Source organism: Cervus canadensis, chromosome 13, assembly GCF_019320065.1.
Source record: "Cervus canadensis isolate Bull #8, Minnesota chromosome 13, ASM1932006v1, whole genome shotgun sequence".
Taxonomy (NCBI): domain Eukaryota; kingdom Metazoa; phylum Chordata; class Mammalia; order Artiodactyla; family Cervidae; genus Cervus; species Cervus canadensis.
Genome location: NC_057398.1, coordinates 11,874,663 through 11,895,326, shown reverse-complemented (window position 1 = coordinate 11,895,326; position 20,664 = coordinate 11,874,663). Strand labels below are relative to the sequence as shown.

The following is a 20,664-nucleotide window of genomic DNA, read 5'->3' as shown; positions in this document are numbered from 1 at the left end:
AAGCAAATTATCTAAAAATCCATTACAATAAAGGAACTGTATTATAAGTGAATTTGCACTCTAGACATCGTTGCTCGAAGTAAAACATTAGTAAATATCTGGTAAAACGTGATAGCAAATAAACTACTCAATAGTTCTATCATTTCTTTTTGCTCGCGTCCAAAGTGGGCTCATGATTAAGTATTCTCTGTATTTTGTTATTCAATCTCTGATATCTTGAAAAAAGGAAAACAAAAGTATTGTCACCCATTCTGGCACAATCACAGGTGCAGCCAAGAGATGACAAGTTCTTTCCATTTCAATAGTGAACATTATCAAGAAAAAAAAAAATTAAAACCTTGTCTCACACCTTAGACCTACGTGCTCTGTACAAAGCTAATTGCTCCATTAGAGTGGATTTATGAGTTCTCTTACAAATTCCCATATACTCTGGGGTGACTCTAAATCCATTTATTATTTATCTCAGCTGTTCCAAAATATCATTAATGGATTTCTTTTTAGAAAATTCAAGAGATACTAGGCTTCCACTTGCTAAAGGGAAAATAAGCCATTTACAGAGTATTTGATTAAAAAGGCAACACTGAACCAAAACGGGTAACAGAATGGCTGAAAGATGGGACACTTCAAAATATCATTAACTCTGACAGAATAATTGATTTACCACCCATAATTCTTACAGATATAAGGAAAATTACTTTGTTGTTGTTGTTGTTGTTTAGTTGCTAAGTCATGGCTGACTTTTTGCAACCCTGTGAACTGTAGCCCATCAGGCCCCTCTGTCCATGGGATTTCCCAGGCAAGAATACTGGAGTGGGTTGCCATTTCCTTCTCCAGAGGATCTTCCCAACCCAGGGACTGAATCCACGTCTCTTGCATTGGCAGGTGGATTCTTTACTGCTGAGCCACCAGGGAAGCCCAAAATTACTTTGGTGTTTAATAAAATGGTAACCTAATCTGAATAACACTTTTTAGGTAATCACATAAGAAATACCTATGCAATTGCACCCAAACATCATACAGGTACCTGAAATTACTTGAAAATAAGAAGGGAATAAGGAGTGTCCATCTTCACATGACTACATACTCTGCCCTCTTGTCTACCACTGTGAGTTAAATGTAGGACTGCCACAGTTGGGAGTTCATAAAATAAATCATCTGTTGCCCATCAGAAAGAAGCTTTGCAAACAAAGCTATGTGAAGCGCCAGACCTAAGTGAGGAGTGTTGTGTAATGATGGCAGATAACAGAGCGCTCCTCAATCAGCGTAACTCTGAACAATTCTGACTTTGAAGGGAAGTCAGCGCTCTGATGAAGTAACTGGAGCCTGGCCTCCAAGTGGGGATTCCACATAAGTACAGGTCACTTCAGCAGTTCCAAATGGTTCAACCTGCTATGCACAGATATGTACACATTTTCCTCCTGATACAGTCACCGGCTCCAAATCAAACCACAAATGAGCAGACACCTTTTGACACGTGATATTCATAAAGGAAACTTCATCCCAAATAAGCACTGGATATGTGTTTCATGGCTACAGTCCATGGGGTCTGGACTGTAGACCACAGAGTCCAACACGACTGATCAACTAAGCACGGCACAGCACGTGTTCAAGGCTTTAATTTTTTGAAACATTTTAATAGAAATGTTGATAACAGCTGAAATTACTGTCATCTGCTGTCTAGCCACCTCACCCCACCTCCAAGCTGCTTAGTGAGTCTCAGTGAAAAATAAAGGTCATCGTCTAAAATTAAGCCATCTTTGGAACAAAAATAACAGAAAATCACTCAGAAACTCCACATTATCTCTCTGAAGGAAGCTGTCCAAGCCTTTCCTCCCCAGTTCTCTATGCTCTCCTCTCATCTTTCTGATTTTCCCCATCACTGATTTCTGGTCTGCAGCACTGGAAAACACCAAGACCGTTTACCTGGACGCTCCCAAATCCCAATCCTAAACTGCAATGCCAAACTAAGATATTATTATTATATGATTAGGGGGGGAAAGGAGAGGTTTTTTTTTTTAAGACTGTGTGTGTAGTGTGTGTATTATTAAAATATTTCCTGGTGTATTTTAATTCTTTTAAGTTATTGCTTTTTTTTCAATTAGCAGAAATATATATATAATGCACATTTGGCAGACAGAATGGGCAGAACCTGGTGAAACAACAAAATAAAAAACAACAGTCTTTCCACGCGATCTAACATGGGGAACCCTCTGGGTTTCCATCTCCATGTCGTTTGATGTATGATCATGAAGAGAAGCTCCTTAGAATAAGGAATCAAAGATTCACTCCTTCCACACACTCTGGCACCATCAGGCCCTCCCTTCTCTGCCTGCAGCACCTCACAGCCTCCGCTTAATCCTAGCCTCTCATCCGCACCCACGTTTGTCTTCTTCGCTCCCGGCCACAACTGACGAGTCAATTCCAGGAGAAATGGGCTTTTTTCAGTACCACTGCCTATGCCACCGCGCTGTGGGCAACAAGTGTGACCAGGGTCACCCGTCGGGTGACTCCCAAGAGCTGACCCTCCTCCTTCGGAAACTCCCCTAAGTGTCCCAAACCTATACCCAAGACAGATGCAAAACGCCCAGGCACCCGCGGGAGAGTGAGGAGAAGCAGCCAGGAGTGGATCCGGGGATAGATTTGCCTCCAACCCCAGATTGGGATCCAACACCTAGGACGGGAAACGAAAGGTGGAAAACGTCCGCGTGCTGCCAGCTGGGCTTTTGCAACCCTCCCGGGACTGGCTGGGACGGCAAACGCGCGGCGGGAGATGGGATAGAGGGGGGGTACCCGGGGGTCTCACCTCCTGCTCTATAGCCGGCTCTCTCCCGCGAGGCGCTGGGAAGCATGAGGCATGCAGCATTCACAATTTTTTTTTTTTTTTTTTGAAAAAGACGGACTTGAAGCTTTTACAAACAACACGCCATTGTACTCACTTCTTATTCAGAGACGGGCTGCGCGCTCCGAGCTGCACAGGCAGGCATTTTTCCCCCGGCTTTGTTTTACAAGGTGGGGAGAGCCAGGGCTGGACGCGGGGAGGGAGGAGGGGAGCGTGAGAAGACACGGAATCGCGGGAAGGAGGGGACACCCGCGGGCCGGGCAGAGGGCGAGGCCGAGGCCAAGTTGGGCTGGGGCGCCGCCGCCCCCGCGCGCGCCTGCGGCCGGGCCCGGGTCACCCGGAGAGCGCGGGCGACCCGGGTCCCGCGCCGGCCCGCAGCCGCCGCCGCCGCCGCGCGCTCCGCCCCGGGCTGCGCGCTGGCCCGGCCCCGGCGCGGCGCGGCGCGGGGGCGGTGGGTGCTGCCCGAGCGGCCGTGCGCCCCGGCGTCTTTGTGCGCGAGCCTCGCTCAGCCCCGCTTCGCATGTCTTTGTGCGTCTCCCCGGCAGAGCCCTCGGCGCCCCGGGGGCGAAGTGGGGGGTGGCACGGTCTGGGCGCGCCGGGCGCCCTCCAGCTCGCGGCTCGGCCGGCCGCCGCCGCTCTCCCTTCCAGGCTCGCTCCTTTCCCTCCTTTCGGAACTCCCTCCCCCTGGGCTCCCCGCCCCCCCTTCCCCGTCCGTCTCACCGCCTGGGCTCGCCGCTCCGCCAGCCCTGCGAGCCCAGCCCTCGTCTCGTCTCCCCTGGCTCTTCCGAGGCCCCCCTCAATCCGCGTCCCCGCCTGCGGGCACGGCCCTCGGGTTCACCTGCTGCCTCTCCTCCTCTCGAACCCGTGCGCTAACCCTGCCCCCGCTCTCTACATCCTCACTCACGCTCTCGGGTACACCCGGCTCCAACCTGTCTCCTTCCAGGTCGGGTTGGAAGGTGTGGGGCCGAGCTTTGGGGAGCGGGGTTCTGGACTCCAGCACGTGGGCATGCTCCCCTCCCTCCCCGACCAGGGCTGTACAGAAACGTACCCCCTGAGTCCCCTGAAGCTGGGGCAGTAATAAGGACGCTGATTTCTTCTAGCCCGCGCCTGGGGAAGGGTTATCAAGCCCCAGCGCCCTCCACCCCCCGTCTTCCAGGGTGCTGGACCTGGGCAACTAGCTTCTGTCCGCACAACGTTGATCGAATCCCCATTCGGCACCGGGAGCCAGGGTGAAGACATTCAGGGAGGCAAAGGAAATGTAAGAAAAATCCATTTGGTTCTCAGGGCAAGACCTCTTTGGCTGGGCACAGAGGTTGCGAAGGTGGTCGGTGGGGACCCCCGGACCTCAGTCTGAACTCGGTGCTCCGCGCGCACCTCCGCACCCGGATCCCAGCTTGGCAGGTACCTCCCAGACTGGCAGACCGCCGCGCTGGGGCCGCTGGATCCCTGGCGATTGTGGGGCGGGAACCGAACCCGCACGAGAGCGGGCAGAAAGTGGGCAGACGCCCGGCTGCAGCTGTGATGGGCGAGCCTTCTCGCCTCACACAGGATGTAACGGAACTTCTGCCGGTTTGTAAACTCTTTCCTCCCTCCCACTTGCGCAGCGGGAATCCCCTTCTGACCTCCACCCTCCCACCTCCAGCGCTGTGAGAGAGTTTATCTTCCAGAACCGCTGCTTGGTCAGATCGGAGCATCTCCCCAGGGACCAGGAGAATTTCCTCGCGTAAAGCTATAGACGTGAAGGTGGGACGGTAAAACGGAAGGGCTCTGGATTGTAAGAAGAACGCTGTATGCGAGGCTGTGGCCGTCAACGATTTGAAATGCCAAATTACTTTTTAAATTCCAGAATAGACTCAGCCGGCTGTCTCCTTCTTTCTCCTATTAAAAATATTTCCCTTATTAGGAATTCCTTCCTGCTGGAATTGAAACGGTGTTCTCGACTTCTGCTTTCAATAATAAAATAATCGGATGTCCTTTGTGAAATGTGAATCTGATCCTCTCACTCGCCGACGTAAAACCCTTTCAGACTCTCTAGGTCCCATGTAAGAAGCTTCCTGGTCTGGCTTCTCTTTCTCATTCCTGGCCTCTGTACATACGGTCACCTTCCCTCACACACCTTCCCCAGTCCTCTCCCCAACTTTACATGACTAAGATCCTGCATCAGTATGGTTCTCCAGAGAAACAGGACAAATAAGATGTGTGTGTGAATTTTATTTTGGCTCAGACAACTACGGGGGCTGCCAGGTCTGTCTGAAATCTCTAGAATAATTCTGGAAAATCAGGCAAGAGTTGACGCTTCGGTCTTGAATTTCCTCTTTTCTGGGAAACCTTAGCTGCGCCCTACTCACATCATCAAGGGTGATCTTTCCTTAAAGTCTACTGATTGTAGATGTTAACCATATCTACAAAATACCTCCACAGCAATGCCCAGGCAAGTATTTGATGAAATAGCTGGGTGATATAGCCTAGCCAGGGGGCTTCTCTGGTAGCTCAGTCTGTAAAGAATCCACCTGCAATGCAGGAGACTGCCTGCAAAATGCAGGACACCCAGCTTCCATCTCTGGGTGGGAAAGGTCCCCTGGAGGAGGAAATGGCAGCTCACTCCAGTATTGTTGCCTGGAGAATCCCATGGATAGAAGAGCCTGGCAGTCCATGAGGTCCCAAGAGTCAGACATGATTTAGCAACTAAACCACCCCCACCATAGCCTAGCCAAGTTGACTAACCATCATAGGTGTTATTCTCCAGATCACCCAGTTGTTGAAGTTTCTCCTGAAACCTAGTCTGGTGTCTCACACATGCTTTTGTCTGTGCCCTTGTCACATTGTGTTGCTTCTTTAACCAGACCGTAAGCTCAGTTCAAAAAGCTCAGTTCCTTAACCAGACTGTAAGTCATTGGAAGGACTAGTGCTGAAACTCCAGTACTTTGACCACCTTATGTGAAGAACTGACTCATTGGAAAAGACCCTGATGCTGGGAAAGATTGAAGGTGGGAGGAGACGGGGATGACAGAGGATGAGATGGTTGGATGGCATCACCGACTGGATGGACATGAGTTTGAGTAAGCTCCAGGAGTTGGTGATGGACAGGGAAGCCTGGCATGCTGCAGTCTATGGGGTCACAAAGAGTCTGACACGACTGAGCAACTGAACTGACTGACTGAAGTTCAGTTAGCATATAAACCATGGCTCTGTGTTCCCCAAAGTATCAACAGTAACCAGTGGCTACAGATAAATAGGTGTTTGATAAACATATGAATGAAAGTGTGGTTGCAGACATCATTTACCTGACCTCCTTCTAGGTTTTTGGAATTAGGTATCTTACATTTATAGAAAATGAAATGAATTCACTTCAGAATCATTTTCTACCCTGTTATAGGCTTCTTGTTCTCCTAGTAAAATGACCCCCCAAACACTTTGCATAGCCTTTTTTTTTTAAACTTTTCCCCTTTTAGTTAACGACTTGATGGTTCTTTTCTGTTGCATTTGGGTCTTTTACAAATTTAGCCACACCTTGCCAAGCACTAGTCCTCTGTCCAGTTGGCTAACACTTACTAAAGTGGGAGATTAACTCATAGTTTAAATCCCCCTATGGGGACTTCCCTGGTGGTCCAGTGGTTAAGAATCCACCTTGCAATGCAAGAGAAGCAGTTCAATCCCTGCTGAGGGAACTAAGATCCCACAGGCTGCGGAGCAACGAAGCCCATGTACTGCACTGCGGCTTCTGAGCCCATGCACTCTGGGGCCGTGGACTACAGCTAGAGAGTCCATGTGCCGTAACGAAAGATGCTGGATAATGTAGTGAAGATCCCGCCTGCTCAGCCAAGACCAGATGATGCCAAATAAGTAAGTGAATAAATAAATATTTTTTAAAATAATAATAAAAATAAATAAATTCGCCTGTGTAGTGCCCTCCTACTCATGGTATGTAAGACTCATCACCAGTCACAAATGCTGATTGGCCATTTTCCCTTCTCTCAACTCATGTGCTGCAGTAGTCTTTCATGTTCCCCTTGCATATCCTCATATCAGACACACACACACAGACACTTACACACAGACACACAGACACACACACATATATATAGGGCTGGGGGTAGGGGGCCACAGATTTACCTTACAGAGATATTAAACTAAGATTTTAAAAAGAAACAAAATTTCAAACTGTGACATTAGCAGGAATCACTCCAACAAGCTAGCTTCACCTCAATAATAATTCAAAAAAAACAAGAAACTTGTCTCCACACTGACTCCAGCCCCACTTTCCACTGCAACCCCACACCGTCCCCCAGTTAAAGCCTCCTACCCCTTTAACAGCCTTCTTGTGCTTACTCACCATGTTTGAGGTAAAAGGGAAAAAAGGGGAATAGACTAGTTTATGTATCATTGCAACTTGAGAAAGAAGGAAATGAGATGGTTTATCCTGTTTAATTTTATGTCTGTACTTCAGTGCATATAAATCCCATCAAAGGTGTCTTAGAAAGCCTAGACGGACTCTATTTCTTTCATGCTCCGAGACCCAGGCTACTCAACACCTGGTAACTGTTTTACTGGACGGGAAACCCTGAAATACATAATAAAAAGACTCTGCACCCCCAAATTCCATACTCCCCTCATTCCAGCGCTTTCAGGCTTTCTGTTGTGCTCCAACTAGCAGCAAGAAATCTACACTACTTCACTTTCATGTTTAATTTTCTTTTTGACCTTGCCCTACTCAAAGATAAAACAAAAACAAAACAGTGTATGCCACTGACTTTTCCATAGTTCCATTCAGACCTGGAATTTTGTAATCAAAGTCACTTCTGTAAGTATCCTAACTCTTCCACTTCTGAACAATGTGAATTTGAGGGAATCCTTCTCTCTCTCTGACCATCAGTTCCCTCATCCACAAAATAAGGATACTACACTGAACTTGCAAGAGATTGTTCTAAGAACTAAACACATATATATGTTTAACATTGCAGGTCCTCAAAAAGAATTTTGTTCTCTCCTGTGCTTGACCTAACCCAATGAACCAGTGGGCTCCCGGCCGAACAAGACCACCAGCAAATCCCAACTCTATAATAAATCTCGTCATCTATTTAATCCTCTGGAGAACACAGTTGCACAGGGCTTAGATGAGGGAAATGCATCACATTTATCAAATATCTACTGAGTACCTACGAGGAACCAAACAGAAGTTCTGTGGCTATAGCAAGGCTACTGCCTTCATTACCTTATGGTCTAGAAAGGGAAGGTGCTAAATAAACCTAAAATGAAAATTCTGATAAGTGTGATAAATAGAAGGTACAGAGTACAGTGAGAGTACCTAATGTTGGACGGTCCAGGAAGCCCTGTGAAAAGTGACATCACAACTGGGGCCTGAAGATGAGCAAGGGCAGAGAGGGGGAGACATAATGAAAGGAAAGACCCTCCTCAGCTGGAGGTAGAGCTGTGGCCCTTCCGTGTGGCAGGAAGAAGCTTGGAGAATGTGGGGAGCTCAGAGAGGAGGACTAGTGGTAAGACAGTGGTCAAGCTAAAGAGGCAGGCAGAAACCAGGTCATAACGCCTTGGATTTTAGTTACTGGGACTTTGATGAATTTTCATATAACTTCATCAGGTGGCATTTGAAAGAAATCACTGGTTGCTACACAGGGAATAGACAGAAGATGGACAAAAATGGAAATGTATTCAGGGAGTTAGATGCTCTTGCTTAGTCCAGGTGAGAACTTCATGGTGACTTAGATGGGAGTGGAAGAGAGGATAAGAGAGGTGGCGTCAGTAGATCAACTGGACTCTATGATCCCCTGCATGCGGGGAGGAAATGCTGGGGAAGAGGGTGGCCATTATCCAAGAGGTTCTAGTTCATGCAAACTCATAGGAGTCAACACGTATAGGCAGTACTTCCATGAAATGCCTGCCTGATACGCTCCCTCCAGGGCCACCTACCTTCCCTGCTAACGGCTGTTATGTTTCTCGTGGGACCCACCCCTGACTGCAGGTGTTGAGTGTGTCCTGGGCCTCAATAACACAGTCATGATTCCTTGGTCTTTCAGTTGGTTCAGGAACAGGCCTGTGGCCCACTCAGTCAATGGAACCTATGCCAGGAATTCCGAGGAAAGAGACTTTCCTGCTATACCTCTGACCTTGAACCTGAAGGTTTTGGAGACTATTATGCCAGCAAGAGAAGAGAAGCTACCTAAGAATGTAGCCAGTAAAGAGCAGATAGAACCAAAATGACCAGGTCTTGTGACAACGTTTGATCACTTCCCTGAATCAAACTACACCATAAGCCACACATATTTTCTCTTTGTATAAGCCAGTTGGTCTTGAGATTCCTGATACCAGAAAATCCTAATCAAGACAATATAAAGCAAGGAACTGGAGGAAGAGAGAAATAATTTACCTATATGTGGACGTCTAAGTTGACCCCCAATGATTCCTGCCTGCTGGTATTCATGCCTTGCATTAAACCCACCCCCCTCAAATGTGGGCTATCAATGAACAAAATGCAATGTAAGCAATGGGATGTCTCTTCCCAGGTTAGGTTATAAAAAGACTGTGACTTCCCTCCTGTGTGTGCCCTCTTACCCTTGGGTAAGGGTCTTGGATCTTTCCCTCTGGTGGCAGCCAGCTTCCATGTCGTAAGGGAGAGGAGAAGCCCGTGTAAACCTGGAGGTGGTCTCCTATGCTCTTCTAATGGCCGTGGGAGTGAGCTTGGAGGCCGATCCCTCCCGCTTCGAGTCAGGAGATCACTATAGTCATAGGTAACACCTTGAGCACAGCCTCATGAGAGACCCTGAACTACACCCACCCAAGTAAGCTCCTTCCAAATTCTTAAGCCTCCAAAACTGTGAGATCACCTAGAGGAAAACATAAGCAGAACACTCTTTGACATAAACTGCAGCAGTACTTTTTTTTGGCGGGGGGGGGTGGGGGGGGGAATCCATCTCCTAGAGTAATGGAAATGAAAACAAAAATAAATAAATGATACCTAATTAAACTTAAAAGCATTTGTATAATGAAAGAAACCATAAATAAAATGAGCAGACAACCTACAGAATGGGAGAAAATATTTGCAAAATTAGAAGACCAACAAGGGATTAATTTCCAAAATACACAAACAGCACATATATACATACACATATGCATATTAATCTATATCAATATATAACTGGATTATTTTTCTGTATACCTGAAGCTAATACAACATTGTACATCAATTACACTTCAATTGAAAACATTAAAAAAAAAAAAACTATGAGACCATAAATGTTTCTTGTTTTCAGGTGGTAAGTTTTGGGATAATTCTTCATGCAGCAACAGATAGTAATACAACCTCTAAGAGTTAAATTCCAAGTAAGCTGTGAAGTGTTAGTCAGACCTGAGTCGTGCAAGTTACTTTAAGAAGGCAATTTCTCAAAAGCCAACGTGAGGCTTCCCTGGTGCCTCAGTTGGTAAAGAATCCACCTGCCAACACAGGAGACACGAGTTCAATCCCTGATCCAGGAAGATCCCACATGCTAGGCGCAATTAAGCCCTTACACCGCAACTACTGAACCTGTGTCTAGAGGCCAGGAGCTGCAGCTATTGAAGCCTACCACTTCCCCCACCACCCCCAGAGCCCGTGTTCTGCAACGAGAAGCCAGCACCTCCCAGCTAGAGAGCCGCCCCTCTCACCACAGCTAGAGAAAAGCCTGTGCAGCAAGGAAGACCCAGCACAACCATAAATAAATTACAATTTTTAAAAAATGCCAAAATGTATTGATTTTGAAATATTCATAAACCTAAAATTCAAATATGTCAATCAGAAGGGAAGTTGGACATTATTAGGAGAAGAGCAAAGAAAGCAAAGAGGTAATATAGGCAGTGCCCATACGTGCATTGTCTCGAGCAGTAGGTCTCAGGCTGGAGTGAACGTCAGAATCGCCTGGAGTGCTTCTAGAACACAGATTGCTGAGCATGGCCCCTGAGTTTCTGGTGCCTTTTGTGTGTGGGGGCCTGAGAATTGGCATGAAAATCCAGTTCCCAGGTGATGCCAATGCTGCTAGTCCAGGGAGCATGCTAAGACAATCCTGAAGGAAAAGCAGGATTTGGGTTCACTCTACTGGCGCTTACCATCACAGAGGAGGCTTCTGCAGTGGTAAGAAATTGGGCGAGGTGACAACTCGGGCCCTCCGCCCATGTTTGGCGAATCACGCCGGGCACTGGCACTTACCACCATTCACTCTCACTGTTAAGCACCTCTCTGTATCAGAAGCGGCTTCCCTGGTGGCTCAGCGGTAAAGAATCTGTCTGCAATGCAGGAGACCAGGGTTTGATCCCTGGGTCAGGAAGATCCCCTGGAGGACAACAGCAACCCACTCCAGTATCCTTGCCTGGAGAATCCCATGAACAGAAGAGCCTTGCAGACTACAGTCCTTGGGGTCACAGAGGGCTGGGCATGACTGAAGTGTCTGAGCATGCATGCACATGTAACAGAAAGGCATTTTTCTAGTACTTGGGATACACTGCAGGAAAAAAGACACACCAAATCTTTCTAATCATGGAGTCAAAATAAGGAAAGAATCACACCAGTGAAACCATGTCTGTGTCTATCGGAAAAATATCATCAAGTTACTGAGGGGGTTTCAGTTTAAAGTACCTCACACTGAAAAATGAAAAAAAAAGTCATTTTTTCCATTAAACTTTGCAAAATTTGTCAAGAGGCTCATTTTGCAAAAATTAAAGTCACTCTAAAATATATAACACTCAGCAATATCTTTTTTAATGGCTTATATATTTGCTCATATATATAAATAAACACATATACATAAAAATATGAAGAATGATAAGATTTTAAAATGTAAACAAGAATCTCTCTTATAATGGCAATTCTTAGTCCCATGTGATTTCTTTTAAGTTTTGAAAATTTATGCAAGTCAAAACACCCAACTTTTGTTATAAAATCAGTTCTTTAAACAGTAAGTACATTTAAGTGTTACTTATAAAAATACGTTAACGTTCATATATAACTTTGCTGGAAAGAAAATAAGGTCTTGATTAAGGGTGTTGTAAAGAAATCCTTATCATAATGGTACTCTGTTATAAGATTAAATTCCAAAAACATTAGAATTTACTTAGTTTACAAAGAGGAAATTCTACTCCAAATTTTCTTCCTCTTTTCAAAGCTGAGTATCATAAACTATCACTAGGAAATGAACATTTCACTGATATGTATCTAGACTAACAATGGATTCATTTTAAAATAATTTTTAGTCTGCCAACATTAGGCAAACTAATTATATCAAATGTGGTGCTTTTTATTAAAATCAGCCATAAATTCAGAGAGAACTAAACTTAAATTTTTTTCTTGATGGCTTTCATTTCCTAATGAATTTTCAGCACATCCAGTACTTTATTTAAAATTTGTATTGGTTGTGAAAATTTGCCAATCTAGCATTTTGTCTTCACCTGAGAGCACAGATTTTGACAACAGTGAAGAGGAAATCAATTTTTGGGTGTGAAGAACAAATCAATTCGATTTCTCTTCTAAAATTAAGTCACAAGATATAAAGGCAATAGAAAAGCAAATAGAGACTGTGAGGTTTGAACTCTCTTAAAGATATTTGTTAATGTGTTCAATAACTAGAGATCTTAATGTCACCATTAAGATCACCATTAATGTCACCATTAAGTGAAAGTCGCTCAGTTGTGTCCGACTTTTTGCAACCCCATGACTATACAACCCATGGAATTCTCCAGGCCAGAATACTGGAGTGGGTAGCCTTTCCCTTCTCCAGGGGATCTTCCCACCCAGGGATTGAACCCAGGTCTCCCATGTTGCAGATGGATTCTTTACCAGCGAACCACAAGGGAAGCCCAAGAATCCTGGAATGGGTAGCCTATCCCTTCTCCAGCGGATCTTCCCAGCCCAGGGCTAGAACCCAGGTCTCCCACATTGCAGGCAGATTCTTTACCAGCAGAGCTACAAGGGAAGCCCAGGGTCACCATACACACGTAGAATCTAACTTACCCTCGTATGTTTCTGTGTCTATGATTAAATGAACACATACAAGTCTTGCTCAAGGCCTTCTACTAAGTTTATGGAAGAATTGAGATTAAAAACGTATGTATCACCCAAGGCATGTTAGTTCTAAAAGAAAGACAAGAAGAAAGCAGCTTTTTCTTGAATTTTTAAAAATGTTAAGATGACTGTGCGATCTCTCCAAATTCTACAAAGTGAACAAGGCAAGAAGACTGTCACCCCCACCGCCACCCGTTCCCAGGACCTTCACCAGTGGCCTCATCTCCACTAACCTCTGATCCATCCTCCACGGTGTGGCCAGAGGAAGCTTTTAGAGATAAAATCCAGTTAAGTTGAAGCCCTGAAGCATACACTAACCTCCCATTGCCTTCACCATAGAGACTAATCATCTAGAGGCATTCTCAGGGCCTTGAAAGTCTTTACCCTGTGAATAATCATAGTAACAACGAGAACAGGACTCATAATAAGAGGTAACATCTAACGGAGCATGTGTGCTGGCCATTCTTTTAAGACCGTTTCATTTACTTCTTCGTTTAATCCTCCTAAAAACCAATGAGATAAGTACTGTTATTATCCTCAGAGAAGTTAAAATAACTTCCCCAATGTAACATAGCTGATTAGTCAATATACCTACTATATAGGCCAGTCTCACTAGCTTTTCCTCTTGCTTGAGTATCCCCTATTCCTTCTTTCCTTAGGGTCTTCACACATACCAGTCCTTCTAGCCTAGACTGTGCCTATTTCCCTTACTACTAGGAACTAACTTACACTATTTCTTCAGGCTTCAGCTAAGACGTGTGTGTGTGTGTGTGTGTGCTCAGTTGTGTCCAACTCTGTGACCCACTAGGCTCCTCTGTTTATGGGATTTTCCTTCCTCAAAAAAGGCCCCATAACCTTTTAACTAGATCAACCCATCACTCCAACAGATACACTCTCGTAACATTCTGGACTCTCCCCTCATTATTGTGGTTATAATTGTTATTTAACTACTTCTTCAAATTATTTAATCACTGCCCTATATTAGCTTCTTAGAGCTGCCAGGACAATGCATCAAAAACTTGGGTGGCTAACAACACCAGACACTTTTATCTCAGCTTCTGGAGTCAGAAACCAAGCTGACAGCACTAGGGGAGAATCCTTCCTTACTGCTTCTAGCTTCTGGTATTTGCCATCAATCCTTGGTATTCCTTGGCATTCCTTGGCTTGTATATGCATCACTCCAGTCCCATGGTCATATTCTCCTTGCATGTCTTCACATTGTTTTCCCTGTTTGTGTCTAGCTCTGTGTCCCAGTTTCTCTTTTTTTTAAAGGATGCCTGTCATACTAGATCAGGGCACAACTAATGACCTCCTGTTGTTGATGTTGTTTAGTTGCTAAGTCCTGTTTGACTCTTTGCGACCCCATGGCCTGTAATTCCCCAGGCTCCTCTGTCCATGGGATTATTCAGGCCAGAATATTGGAGTGGGTTGCCACTTCCTTCTCCAGGGGATCTCCCTAATCCAGGGATCTAACATGTGTCTCCTGTGTCTCCTGCATTGGAAAGCAGATCCTTTACTGCTGAGCAACCAGGGAAGTCCATTTTTCACTTAATTACCTCAGTAAAGACCCCTTTTCCCAGTAAGGTCACATTTTCAGGTACTGGGGCTAGGACTTCAATATACCTTTATGGAGGGACACAATTCAACCCATAACATTGTGTGTGAGACTAAAACAAGTTCCAACAGAGAAGGGATCTTACCATCTTGTTCCTAAGCACAATATCTTACATATAATAAGCACAAAAATAAATACTCCTTAAATGAATGAAAGTGCATTATTATTGAGATATTATTGAAAGAATCCTGCAGTTAATTAGGACTCATAATGGCAATGCATACAGCATCTGGCAGGAACACATATGCATAAAGTGGGTCTAGTGAACCAGTGAACTGGAGGAGATATTCTAGTCATATTTAGTCGATTACTGCCATGAAAGAACATGGATACAGTGTGTTAAACCTTCCAGTTTTCCAAGAGAAGTCAGATATCCAGGTTGTCTTAAAAGAAATCTTTCAATTTCAAGTTGTTATTGTTGTTGTTCAGTTGCTAAATCACGTGTCGCATCTGACTCTTTGTGATGCCATGGACTGCAGCACGCCAGGTTCCCTTGTCATTCAGTATTTCCTAGAGTTTGCTCAGATTCATGTCCATTGAGTCATTGATGCTATCTAACCATCTAATCTTCTACTGCCCTCTTCTCCTTCTGCCCTCAATCTTTCCCAGCATCAGGGTCTTTTCCAATGAGTCAGTTCTTCCCATCAGGAGGCCAGGGTATTGGAGTTTCAGCTTCAGCATCAGTCCTTCCAAAGAATATTCAGGACTGATTTGCTTTAGAATTGATTCATCTGATCTCCTTGCAGTCCAAGGGACTCTCAAAAGTCTTCCCCAGCACCACAGTTCAAAAGCATCAATTCTTTAGCACTCAACCTTCTTTATGGTCCAACTCTCACATCCATACATGACTACTAGAAAAACCATAGCTTTGACTATACACACCTTCATCGGCAAAGTGATGTCTCTACTTTTTAATACACTGTCTAGATTTGTCATAGCTTTCCTTCCCAGGGGAAAGTGTCTTTTAATTTCATGGTTACAGTCACCATCTGCAGTGATTTTGGAGCCCAAGAAAATAAAATCTTCCACTTTTTCCCTTTCTATTTGCCATGAAGTGATGGGACCAGATGCCATGATCTTAGTTTGTTTAATGTTGAATTTTAAGCCAGCTTTTTTACTCTCCTCTTTCACCCTCATCAAGAGGCTCTTTAGTTCCTCTTTACTCTCTGCCATTAGAATGCATCATTTGCATATCTGAGGTTATTGTTATTTCTCCCAGCAATCTTGATTCCAGCTTGTGATTCATCCAGCCATGGCATTTCGCATAATGTGCTCCTCATTTAAGTTAAGTAAACAAGGTGACAATATACAGCCTTGTCATACTACTTTCCCAGTTTTGAACCAGTCAGTTGTTCCACATCTGGGGCCACTAAATCAATTTTCAAAAATAAACAATGATAATGGCAAATAAAACATATCTGTAGGCTGCAAATGGTCCTGAGGCTCTCTGATTTCAGCCTCTGGGTTCAGGTAACATCAGATGATGCCCTGTGAGGTCACATCTGTAGTAAAATGTAATGATTCTATTTTCTAGGCTATGGTAAGTGTTCAAACATCTCGCTTCAATTGTAGTCACGTGGGGCTGGCATGAGGCTAAGGCAAGTGAGACGGTACTCGCCTGGGGCAAAATTTAAATGGGCATCAAAACACAGACAAATAATATTTGAATACAGTATTTAAAAATCAATATTAATGTGAAAAATCCATGGTGAACAAAAAGCTTGCAGTTTTAAATAAAGAGGATCCAAACTTGCACGTGCACAGGCTGGCCTCACTAGCCTCACCTTAGTCCTGGCCCTGTTCTCCTGTTTCACTGATGTTTACCCTCCTCCCTTAGATCACATATGGGAACTCTCTTTTATTGCTTAAGTTTCCCTTTCCTGGAGCTCCAGGTATGGTGTGTATTACAGAGGAAGCAACTATCACTCACTCAAAGTACTGTGTTCAAGCATGCATGGCACTGCACATATGATGAAATAACTTAACACTTCCAGTGGCATCTCAAGTTTATCTCCCTCCTTGGAAAGAATGCCTCTTGAGCGCTGTTGTTTCTTCTCCCCTGAGATGTTGCAACTCATTTCTGATAACTGCCTTAACCATAATTTTCTCCCAAGTTTCAGCTTAATACCTGCTTACTTCTGCCACACTGCTAGATGCTTCAGATGGAGATCTGTCTCTAGCCCTGCTACAGCTTGCCAAGTGGAGTCCAACAGATGCTGGTTCGTTACCAAGGAATGCTCTTATGGTGGTTCAGCTTTCAGCTTAGAAATCACATCTGAAATGTTTTAAAGCTAGACATTATAGTGAACATTGTGACCTTTCCTAAGCAGCCACTCACCATATAGACCTTCTCATCCATCATCACAGCAGACTCCTCCATGAGATAATTAATGTGCACAATTAGGTAATAACTGAGGGCAAAATGTTAATTCAGGGTTGTCACAATCTCTAGAAAGCTTTTCTCAAAGCTTAAGAGCCATAAGACATGTCAACCTCACACAAGGACTAACATAGCCAGTTATGCAAATATATTTGTGTGCTTAGTCGCTTCAGTCATGTCCAACTCTGTGACCCTATGGACCATGGCCTGCCAGGCTCCTCTGTCCACGTGATTCTCCAGGCAAGAATATTGGAGTGGGTTGCCATTTCCTTCTCCAAATCTGTTTATGAATTGGCAAATCTATTTATGAATCGTCAAAACACTCATTGGGAAAACAGAACTAGCACAGACACTTCAATACTGCATAATTCCTGTAACTATAATTTGAATAAGAACAAGATATAATGAAGTCCCAAGTTCCTGTGAAATCTGGGTCTTCAGATATTAGAAAACAAAAAATATAGTTAGACAATTTGATCAGAACAGCTACCTGATCATATATCTTGACTATCCTGTTCTGTGAAATCTTCCTTGTTCTTCAGTTCAGTTCAGTAGCTCAGTTGTATCTGACTCTTAGTGACCCCATGAATTGCAGCACGCCAGGCCTCCCTGTCCATCACCAACTCCCAGAGTTCACCCAAACCCATGTCCATCGAGTCGGTGATGCCATCCAGCCATCTCATCCTCTGTCGTCCCCTTCTCCTCCTGCCCCCAATCCCTCCCAGCATCAGGGTCTTTTCCAATGAGTCAGCTCTTCACATGAGGTGGCCAAAGTACTGGAGTTTCAGCTTCAACATCAGTTCTTCCAATGAACACCCAGGACTGATCTCCTTTAGGATGGACTGGTTGGATCTCCTTGCAGTCCAAGGGACTCTCAAGAGTCTTCTCCAATACCACAGTTCAAAAGCATCAATTCTTCAGCATTCAGCTTTCTTTATAGTCCACCTCTCACATCCATACATGACTACTGGAAAAACCATAGCCTTGGCTAGACGGACCTTTGTTGGCAAAGTAATGTCTCTGCTTTTTAATATGCTGTCTAGGTTGGTCATAACTTTCCTTCCAAGGAGTAAGCATCTTTTAATTTCATGGCTTAACCTCTGATAAATTTGATCACAATTGTCTATGGATCCTGCTATAAATTCATAGCATCTTTTACTCTTATGTGTATATTTGTCTCCATGTTGTGCTTTCTACACTAGACTAAGGCTCTCTGAAGACAAGTGTCTTATCTGAATTTTTTTAAATTTCTTATAACACATAGTATATGCAATTTTTTTTAATTGGTGTAAATAAAAGACCACCACTATCCCAACACACAAAATCAACAGCTCTTATGACTTTCAAAGAGGATTTCACGGTAACTGTGACATTTATCATCAGAAAGCATTTTTCACATCAAGGTATTTTTAGCACATTGAAAGTCATTCACTGTATTTCTCTCATGCTCTTTAATATCTCATATAATTCTGTCTTCACATAAGATTAACATGAAGGTCAGTGTAGTTCACTGGTGAAAATTGTCAGCTGCCCAGATTCAAGTCCTGTCTCAGCTACTTATTATTACCAGTGCCTTAATTCCTCATCTGTGAGATGGGGGTGAAAAGTAATCAACCTCAACCTGTTAATTAGACCTAAAAGAGTCAATTCTTGATAAGTATTCAGAACAGTACCCTAAGCAGAGTAAGAACTCAGTAAACAACGGTCACTATTAATAGTGTTACTCGCACTGATAGCCCTAAACCCTGGAGAGAGGGAAAGATGATGGATCTGAGGTAGGTGAAAACATAAAGATCATTAATCTTCTGGGGCTTGGCCAGCAATCACCTGGAAACTGGCTTTTAGGAACCAAATGAACAACTGGGATTCAGGAAGGAAAATACAGCTGCAAAAGATGGAGTCAAATTCTAGCCTTTCTGTTCTAGAATGAAGAGACTCTGCAACTCAGATGACTTCTTCCTAGAACAGGAAGCCTTGCCCATTCCACCTGATGGCAGAGAAGTCCTTACAAGGATGTAGCCAACAAAGGTGGATGAGTGAGAGCCTGTTGGGTTAGGAAGAGGGACCGTAGAGGGGTTCACAAGGCTATACTGGGAGCCCAGAAACAGACCTAAAGCTCTCTTCTCATCATTATAGATGGGATGTTGCCACTTTCTTTACCATGCACATACTCAGATCTCCCTTTGGCTATGGCCCCAACATTTTGAACTGTTGCTCTCTGAAGTGAAAGTGAAAGTCACTCAGTCGTGTCCGATTCTTTGCGACCCCATGGACAATACCGTCCATGGAATTCTCCAGGCCACAATACTAGAGTGGTTAGCCTTTCCCTTCTCCAGGGTATCTTTCCAACCCAGGGATTGAACCCTGGTTTCCCTCAATGCAGGCGGATTCTTTACCGGCTGAGCCACAACTGGCCTTTAAATTGTGTTGACTTTACTTTCTATCTCCTTAGCAACTATGAATGCTTTCAACATTTCTGGGTTTGCTTGATTCGTCCCCCTTCATTGTTATCAATGTTGTCTTCTGGACACAGATAAAACTCTTCCACAAACAGGACTTTGGTTCAGGTAAAATTTTTAGAACCCCAAGTTGTTGGTTGCTAAGGGGACCAATGTATGCAAATAACATACACAGTAGGGTTCCAGGAATGGAGTTTTCTGTTGAGCCAACAGGTGTAATGTGTATTTACTCCTGTGAGTCAGATACTGTACCTGTTCCCTCTTTGCCGATTTATCAGGGATCTCTTCTATTCTTCTCACCTTGGTATCACGTTATGCTCATTTTAATTAAAATTGAGATGTCAAATATTTACTGTTTTATTTTTAACAAGTTTTGATGAAAATCTGTTGGCCACCAAGCACAGCCATGAGAAGAATAAATGGCATTTTTTTCTACCCCAACAGTAGAATGCTATTTTGTGGTAGCTTTTCTTTGGACAAAAGTTGGGTATAAAAAAAATTTACTGTTTTGCATTAATATTTTCTCAAGAAGGGGAACCAGTAGTGCATTTTTCAGATTCCAAAATGTCTTGTCAACCTTCTTGGTAATTAACTGTAGTGTTTCTTTTGCCTGAAGTGATGTAACTTCACTGTACTGAAGTGATCACTCACTGCCTGAAGTGATGTTACAAATTTGTCATTTGTAACATCTTCATATGTGACATTACATTTTTCACATACTATATCCACATATTTCTGGAAATATAGATTTTAAATCTATGTATGTTTCCTGCTACCCTTGACCCTGAATTCTGAGTTCAGAGTTAAGTACTCTTTTACTATGGTCCGATAACATATAGTAGGCATTCAATAAAAATTTATCATTGCTATTGTCTATTGTTATTGAACCATTGCTATTGTTTATACATAAATAGTACATATATACTTAAAGCTCTAGGGGTTGGGAGATAAAAATATGAAGACCAGACAACACTCTCTGGAAAGATTTATCTTGCCATGAAGACATTTTCATGAACAAAAATATGAATCATAAAGACAGAGTTAGAAGGTACCACAAAGGAAATCTGCTAAGGTACATAATGAATATTTATTAAATAAACTACATGGGAGTATATGCCAGTTATATTTGAGAACCTCTCTTTGAGAATACTTTGTTAGCAATCGATTTGAAATATTAAATATGAAAATGTTATTTTTAAAATTCAATTCATGATGATTTTTGTCATTAACTTGGTTTAGGTTTCATTAAGATTCAGCCAGTAAAGTCATCGTCTCAGAGTTAATCATTCCATGTAGAAACCATTATGTATAACATGATTGCGATGACCA

The 20,664-nt window shown here is 43.7% G+C and overlaps 1 protein-coding gene and 1 long non-coding RNA gene across 6 annotated transcripts in view; one reads left to right on the top strand and one right to left on the bottom strand.

Annotated features, from left to right (window-relative positions):
• KCNK2 (potassium two pore domain channel subfamily K member 2) overlaps positions 1-20,664 on the bottom strand; it is a 206,417-nt gene that overhangs the window by 119,091 nt on the left and 66,662 nt on the right. For 2 of the 5 annotated variants that reach the window (XM_043485937.1, XM_043485938.1), the window contains exon 1: positions 4,245-4,785. The exons of 1 other annotated variant lie outside the window; for it this stretch is intronic. In XM_043485937.1, the coding sequence (XP_043341872.1) occupies positions 4,245-4,533 (289 nt within the window). In that variant the 5' untranslated portion in view covers positions 4,534-4,785. Of the gene's footprint in view, positions 1-2,803; positions 3,548-4,244; positions 4,786-20,664 lie in introns of those variants that run through there. 2 more of the 5 variants (XM_043485939.1, XM_043485941.1) reach the window with 2 other exon arrangements.
• On the top strand, positions 2,896-4,567 carry LOC122452380. The gene is made up of 3 exons (XR_006272671.1): positions 2,896-3,009; positions 3,996-4,097; positions 4,444-4,567. It is a non-coding gene; the product is annotated as an uncharacterized LOC122452380 (long non-coding RNA).